The sequence below is a fragment of the Anastrepha ludens genome, chromosome 3 (genome assembly GCF_028408465.1).
Source record: "Anastrepha ludens isolate Willacy chromosome 3, idAnaLude1.1, whole genome shotgun sequence".
Lineage (NCBI taxonomy): Eukaryota > Metazoa > Arthropoda > Insecta > Diptera > Tephritidae > Anastrepha > Anastrepha ludens.
The window spans coordinates 902,214-910,876 of record NC_071499.1 but is presented as its reverse complement, the minus strand read 5'-3'; the positions used below and the strand labels follow the sequence as shown (position 1 = coordinate 910,876).

Genomic DNA, 8,663 nt, shown 5'->3' with positions numbered 1-8,663 from the left:
TCGGCGATATTTTATTACGTATGCACTTAAGAGAGTATACAAAACTCCAATACCGATAATCTTATCTAGCTGATAAATTATAAATTCATTATATTTTATTTTATTTTATTTTATTTCAAAAAAACAAGTCAAAGTAATTCAACTAACTGCAGCATCATAAATCCTCGAGCTCATCAAGGCAGCTGCATACTCTCGGCTAGATATCGGTCTTATCTCGGGCAATGTTTGCACTAATTCGCCAAAAAGGTTAGCACGCAAGTTTTTCGGCCTTATCTTGACAATTAAGTTGAGTGAAATTTCCTCAGATAAAATTTTTGCATAAAAGGCCAAAGCTTCCACAGCAACTCATTAGTAACGAAACAACTTACGAACCCAACGATGATTACGACAAAGCTCACCAAATTAGCGCTGCTACTACTAGTAAATATTTCAATTAATCTCAAAAGTAATAACAGTTATTCGTGTGTTGGAAAAATTTATTGAAACAAAGTTGCCATACAGTTTATGTAAAGCCCTAAAAACACAAGTTAATTGACAGTTATTTAACGGCAGGAAGTAATGGATTGCATGGATAGCAAATAAGTGTAGTGATCCTCATCGAACCGGGCTTATGCAAATACCAGGGGAAAAAGTTGTGTTACGAAATTTCAACTCTTAGCGAGCTCGGTTTTCGACAAAAAAGTATTTTTATTTAATAGAAAACAGTGAAATAAACAAAAAGTTACTAGTTTCAATAGAACTGAAGGTTTTCTTTCTCATCTTTACTGAACCCGCAAAAAAAGTTTCGGTTAAATCAGAATGTGTCGGTCAATGCTTGTTTTGACCAAATCAATACACCCATACACGAAAACTTTATATCAACAAATTTTCCTCTAAACGATTTGCTACACATTTGCAATTACTTTAATATAGTTTAATTTTCTTTCGCAGTTCGCGTCTGCAGCAAGGGCGCAACAAGGAAGATTTTCAATTGACAACGGTATTTCAATACAAGGCATCAATTGTTATGGTAAAGCAAACGTGTGTGTTGGTCCCCTAAATTATAAAGGATGTGAAGTAGATGCTCAAGGTAATAGCTTTGCCACAGGCAATGCCATTCAGTGTCCCCCTAACCACCGCTGCGTAAACGATGGAGTAGAGATTTGCATACCTCTTAAGTCGTTTACAGCAGCTCCTCAAATTGTGCCTCTAATAGTCACATCTCAAAGCCCACTTAACTCGATTTCGACGGAGGGACCTTCTCCAATTACTTCTTCAAATTCCGAATCCACGAGTGTTATGTCGGATACTACGACAACCCCAGCACCTCGAACATCCGTGGTAACTCAAGAACAACCAAGTATTCCTGTTGACACAACCACTGCCACCGATGGCCCTATATGGACCACATTTCTAACAGATGGCCCAAACTCGGTTGCAGATGCTTCAACAGATCAAGTAACAACAGAAATAATTTATTCCACACTGGAACCAAAATCATCGGTAGATCCTAATAGTCTGAAGGACGCCACTGTATATCAAGAAACAACGACAACTATTCCTGCTGACACAACTGCTCTTCAGAATGAAGGCACTGAAATTACCACCATTTCAGAGGCTTATAATACATTGAATCCAACTGAAACTACCGACATTAGTATTCCAGCCAACCGTAATACTCCTTTGGAGACAGGACTTGTAATAGAAACAACACCTATCCCTGTGGAAATGACAACACTGGATGTCCAGGTTTCTGAAACGACCATACCGGATATAGATGATACTAACACTACCATTGACCCTAGTAATCCGATCGATTCAGTACCATCTGGTACCACTGTTCCAGTCGACCCATACGCCCCTGTCGATCCCAGTGCTCCAGTCGATTCGAATGTGCCTTTGAGTCCAAATGAACAACCCGGCTCCAATTCGCCAGAGGATCCCAGCGCGTCAGTAAATCCGAATGCCCCTGTCATTCCAGGTGCTTCTGTGGACCCTAATACACCGGCCGATCCAAGTGCTCCAGCCAATTCGAACTCACCATTAAATCCAAATGAACAACCTGGTCCCAATTCACCAGTGGATCCCAATGCAGCAGCCGATCACAGCGCTCCAGTGAATCCGAATGCTTCCGTCGTTCCAGGTGCTTCAGTGGACCCTAATACACCTGCCGCTCCAAGTACTCCAGTCAATTCGAACTCTCCATTGAATCCAATTGAACAACCTGGTCCCAATTCGCCAGTGGATCCCAATGCAGCAGCCGATCCCAGCGCTCCAGTGAATCCGAATGCTTCTGTCGTTCCAGGTGCTTCCGTGGACCCTAATACACCGGCCGATCCAAGTGCTCCAGTCGATTCGAACGCACCATTAAATCCAAATGAACAACCTGGTCCCAATTCGCCAGTAGATCCCAATGCAGCAGTCGATCCCAGCGCTCCAGTGAATCCGAATGCTTCTGTCGTTCCAGGTGCTTCTGTGAACCCTAATACACCGGCCGATCCAAGTGCTCCAGTCAATTCGAACTCACCGTTGAATCCAAATAAACAACCTGGCGCCAATTCGTCAGTGGATCCCAATACACCTGTCGATCCAAACACCCCAGCCGATCCCAGCGCTTCACTGAAACCGAATGACCCTGTCGTTCCAGGTGCTTCCGTGGACCCTAATACACCGGCCGCTCCAAGTACTCCAGTCAATTCGAACTCACCATTGAATCCAATTGAACAACCTGGTCCCAATTCGCCAGTGGATCCCAATGCAGCAGCCGATCCCAGCGCTCCAGTGAATCCGAATGCTTCTGTCGTTCCAGGTGCTTCCGTGGACCCTAATACACCGGCCGATCCAAGTGCTCCAGTCGATTCGAACGCACCATTGAATCCAAATGAGCAACCTGGTCCCAATTCGCCAGTAGATCCCAATGCAGCAGTCGATCCCAGCGCTCCAGTGAATCCGAATGCTTCTGTCGTTCCAGGTGCTTCTGTGGACCCTAATGCACCTGCCGAACCCAGTGCTCCAGTCGATTCGAACTCACCATTGAATCCAAATGAACAACCTGGTCCCGATTCGGCAGTGGATCCCAGTGCACCAGTCGCTCCAAACACTACAGCCAATCCCAGCGGTCCAGTGAATCCGAATGCTTCTGTCGTTCCGGGTGCTTCTGTGGACTCTAATGCACCTGCCGAACCCAGTGCTCCAGTCGATTCGAACTCACCATTGAATCCAAATGAACAACCTGGCTCTAATTCGGCAGTGGATCCCAATGCACCAGTCGCTCCAAACACTCCAGCCAATCCCAGCGATCCAGTGAATCCGATTGCTTCTGTCGTTCCAGGTGCTTCTGTGGACCCTAATGCATCTGCCAATCCCAGTGCTCCAGTCAATTCGAACTCACCGTTGAATCCAAATAAACAACCTGGCGCCAATTCGTCAGTGGATCCCAATACACCTGTCGATCCAAACACCCCAGCCGATCCCAGCGCTTCACTGAAACCGAATGACCCTGTCGTTCCAGGTGCTTCTGTGGACCCTAATGCACCTGCCGAACCCAGTGCTCCAGTCGATTCGAACTCACCATTGAATCCAAATGAACAACCTGGTCCCGATTCGGCAGTGGATCCCAGTGCACCAGTCGCTCCAAACACTACAGCCAATCCCAGCGGTCCAGTGAATCCGAATGCTTCTGTCGTTCCGGGTGCTTCTGTGGACTCTAATGCACCTGCCGAACCCAGTGCTCCAGTCGATTCGAACTCACCATTGAATCCAACTGAACAACCTGGCCTCAATTCGTCAGTGGATCCCAATGCACCTGTCGCTCCAAACGCTTCAGCCGATCCCAACGCTCCAGTGAATCCGAATGCTTCTGTCGTTCCGGGTGCTTCTGTGGACCCTAATGCACCTGCCAAACCCAGTGCTCCAGTCGATTCGAACTCACCATTGAATCCAAATGAACAACCTGGCCCCAATTCGGCAGTGGATCCCAGTGCACCAGTCGCTCCAAACACTACAGCCAATCCCAGCGGTCCAGTGAATCCGAATGCTTCCGTCGTTCCAGGTGCTTCAGTGGACCCTAATACACCTGCCGCTCCAAGTACTCCAGTCAATTCGAACTCTCCATTGAATCCAATTGAACAACCTGGTCCCAATTCGCCAGTGGATCCCAATGCAGCAGCCGATCCCAGCGCTCCAGTGAATCCGAATGCTTCTGTCGTTCCAGGTGCTTCCGTGGACCCTAATACACCGGCCGATCCAAGTGCTCCAGTCGATTCGAACGCACCATTGAATCCAAATGAGCAACCTGGTCCCAATTCGCCAGTAGATCCCAATGCAGCAGTCGATCCCAGCGCTCCAGTGAATCCGAATGCTTCTGTCGTTCCAGGTGCTTCTGTGGACTCTAATGCACTTGCCGAACCCAGTGCTCCAGTCGATTCGAACTCACCATTGAATCCAAATGAACAACCTGGCCCCAATTCGGCAGTGGATCCCAATGCACCAGTCGCTCCAAATATTCCAGCCGATCCCAGCGCTTCACTGAAACCGAATGACCCTGTCGTTCCAGGTGCTTCTGTGGACCCTAATGCACCTGCCGAACCCAGTGCTCCAGTCGATTCGAACTCACCATTGAATCCAAATGAACAACCTGGTCCCGATTCGGCAGTGGATCCCAGTGCACCAGTCGCTCCAAACACTACAGCCAATCCCAGCGGTCCAGTGAATCCGAATGCTTCTGTCGTTCCGGGTGCTTCTGTGGACTCTAATGCACCTGCCGAACCCAGTGCTCCAGTCGATTCGAACTCACCATTGAATCCAAATGAACAACCTGGCCCTAATTCGGCAGTGGATCCCAATGCACCAGTCGCTCCAAACACTCCAGCCAATCCCAGCGCTCCAGTGAATCCGATTGCTTCTGTCGTTCCAGGTGCTTCTGTGGACCCTAATACATCTGCCAATCCCAGTGCTCAAGTCGATTCGAACTCATCATTGAATCCAAATGAACAACCTGGCCCCAATTCGTCAGTGGATCCCAATGCACCTGTCGCTCCAAACGCTTCAGCCAATCCCAGCGCTCCAGTGAATCCGAATGACCCCGTCGTTCCAGGTGCTTCTGTGGACCCTAATGCACCTGCCGAACCCAGTGCTCCAGTCGATTCGAACTCACCATTGAATCCAAATGAACAACCTGGCCCCAATTCGGCAGTGGATCCCAATGCACCAGTCGCTCCAAACACTCCAGCCAATCCCAGCGCTCCAGTGAATCCGAATGCTTCTGTCGTTCCAGGTGCTTCTGTGGACCCTAATGCACCTGCCGAACCCAGTGCTCCAGTCGATTCGAACTCACCATTGAATCCAAATGAACAACCTGGCCCCAATTCGGCAGCGGATCCCAATGCACCAGTCGCTCCAAACACTCCAGCCAATCCCAGCGCTCCAGTGAATCCGAATGCTTCTGTCGTTCCAGGTGCTTCTGTGGACCCTAATGCATCTGCCAATCCCAGTGCTCCAGTCGATTCGAACTCACCATTGAATCCAAATGAACAACCTGGCCCCAATTCGTCAGTGGATCCCAATGCACCTGTCGCTCCAAACGCTTCAGCCAATCCCAGCGCTCCAGTGAATCCGAATGCTTCTGTCGTTCCAGGTGCTTCTGTGGACCCTAATGCACCTGCCGAACCCAGTGCTCCAGTCGATTCGAACTCACCATTGAATGCAAATGAACAACCTGGCCCCAATTCATCAGTGGATCCCAATGCACCTGTCGCTCCAAACGCTTCAGCCAATCCCAGCGCTCCAGTGAATCCGAATGCTTCTGTCGTTCCAGGTGCTTCTGTGGACCCTAATGCACCTGCCGAACCCAGTGCTCCAGTCGATTCGAACTCACCATTGAATCCAAATGAACAGCCTGGCCCCAATTCGGCAGTGGATCCCAATGCACCTGTCGCTCCAAACGCTTCAGCCAATCCCAGCGCTCCAGTGAATCCGAATGCTTCTGTCATTCCAGGTGCTTCTGTGGACCCTAATGCATCTGCCAGTCCCAGTGCTCCAGTCGATTCGAACTCATCATTGAATCTAAATGAACCTGGTCCCAATTCGCCAGTGGGTCCCAATGCAGCAGTCGATCCCAGCGCTCCAGTGAATCCAAATGCTTCTGTCGTTCCAGGTGCATCTGTGGACCCTAATACATCTCCCAATCCAAGTGCGCCAGTCGATTCGAACGCATCAGTGAATCCAAACGAGCAACCTGGGTCCAATAGGCCTGTGGATCCCAATGCGCCAGTCGTTCCTAGTACTCCAACCGATCCCAGCGTTCAAGCGAATTCGAATGCACCTGCCGTTTCGGGTACTTCTGTGGACCCTAATGCACCTGCCGAACCCAGTGCTCCAGTCGATTCGAACGCAACAGTGAATTCAAACGAACAACCTGGGTCCAATAAGCCTGTGGATCCCAATGCGACAGCCGTTCCTAGTACTGCAACCGATCCCAGCGTTCCAGCGAATCCAAATGTACCTACCGTTCCGGGTACTTCTGGGAGTGCTAATGCACCTGCCAATCCCAGTGCTCCAGTCGATTCGAGCGCATCATTGAATCCAAATAAACAACCTGGTCCCAATTCGTCAGTGCATCCCAATGCACCTGTCTATCCAAATATTCCAGCCGATCCCAACGCTCCAGTGAATCCGAATAATCCTGTCGTTCCTGGTACTTCTGTGGGCCCCAATGCCTTTACCGGTTCTAGTGTTTCACCACTAAGACCTAATAATCCATTAAATCCAATCGCAACTGTATATCCTAGCTCGTCAGGCAATCCGACCATACCAGCCAAACCAAATGTTCCAAGGATCCCTGAAACTGCATGGGAGCCCAAAGGTACCATCCACCCCATATGGTCACAACCGCCTCGTCATAATGACGGTAGTATTGCGAATGGTAATGCCGGCAGTAATTGGTGGAGACCTGATTTTCCACAACTACCTAGACAACCCAATTTTCCACAATTGGAGGACAAAGGGCATAATGTATGGAGTCTTGGATCTAATTTCCCAGTACATCACGTGAGGCCTAGTCAACCTGAGTGGGCAAGCAAGCCTCATCCTCCAAGCGAGGAAGCAGAAGATAGCGAGTCACTTGAGTTAAGTCCTGGAAAGCATGTCCCCAAAAAAGATGCCACGGTGGAGGAAAAACTCAAACCTGATAATAGAGAATCAAAGGATAAAAACGACTCCAGAGAAAAAGGCGGAAATAGCAACCAAGAAATAGTAGAAACAGAATCGGGCGAAGTTATACGCCCTGTGAAACGTCACAAGCCTTTGTCCAAGGAAACTTCGGAAGACAAATCCAAAAGTAACAGTAAGGAATCAAAAGACAGCAATGACTCTAAGGAGCACACGGATAAGGCTGATAGCAAACAAAGCGATGATGACGACGATAATTCATCCGATGAGCAGAAGAAAACAATTAAAAAAATCTTAAAGAAACTCAAAGAGAGCAAATGTGATGAAGACGAAATTTACCCAGATCCTAAAGATTGCAAAAAGTATTATCGATGTGTGGAAAAGTCGGATAAGACAAAGTTGGCTCATTTACGTTGCGAAAGCGGAAAGCGATTTGACTCAGATAAACAAAAGTGTGTGGACAAACGGAAAGCTAATTGCTTGTCGAAAGAAGATTTTATTGAAGAGTTAGCCTGATTCCTGATGAAGTTCTCAAATATTGGCTACAAATGAATCAAATTTACAAATCAGTTTTTACAATATAATATATTAGAGAAACAATAGAAACTATTTTTTTTAATTTAGATTATATGTGCATGCTTATGATAATTTCAAAATGTAAAAGAAGTACCTTTACTTAGTAATAAATAATTTGTTTGATCCACTATTTATTTTTTACTAAATTTTTGTATTTCTGGGCTGTTTATAGATTTTTTCCTATCCCTTACCGGACCTCGTTTTGGCGTAGAAATCGTGCTTGCTGCAGGGAATTTAGAAAAGCTGATTATAGCTAATGGAATGTATTCTAGATGCATTAGTTTATCCCTTGTTATGGCACTAAAAATTGCATCCAATACTGACTTGAATATCCAAACACCGCTAAGCAGAGTGCCCATCGATAGAATGTGAATGGACTTTTTCTGTGAAAGACTTCTTTTCCGACACTCGCAAGATGCTATTGGGCATAAAACTGATTACACTGAATGCGTTAAAAAAATTAACTAGAAAAGGACTTGGCTTTACTATCTGTTATCGCGCCAGCGATTAATGTGGTAATTAAAAATTGTGTGAGTGTGAATTTATGACCTTTCTGAGCGAAAAACCAGCTCAAGCTCTTTTTATAGCCCTCTATTAAATTCCACTTTTCACTACACAGAGGCGCAGAGCTGGTCCTGCAGGGGATCTGCGTGGTCCAGTAAAACTAATGATGCACGATACTTGCGATGAACTGCTACCAATACACCACCCCCACTTGATCGATCTGTTTTTCTGAATGAAAAAGTACTTATTTATCAAAGATTCCATAATTACGAAAACATTGTAGTGCAATTGAGAATTGAAGAATTTAATAGCAGACGATTTCAAACTGAGACCACACGCATTTTCAAAGTATACAAAGAGTCTTTCAAAAGTGGTGCCTAGATGGCAGTAGAGAATGGTACCTTCTTTATGTCATCTTTGTATTTTTATGAATACCT

General features: G+C 46.8%; 1 protein-coding gene across 1 annotated transcript; it reads left to right on the top strand.

Moving 5' to 3' along the window:
• Window positions 1-363: 363 nt before the first annotated feature.
• Window positions 364-7,852, top strand: LOC128856809 (mucin-17). Its single transcript, XM_054092156.1, has 2 exons — window positions 364-420; window positions 931-7,852. The coding sequence occupies exons 1-2, from the start codon at window positions 379-381 to the stop codon at window positions 7,660-7,662; spliced, it is 6,774 nt and encodes a 2,257-aa protein (XP_053948131.1). The 5' UTR covers window positions 364-378; the 3' UTR covers window positions 7,663-7,852.
• Window positions 7,853-8,663: the final 811 nt, after the last annotated feature.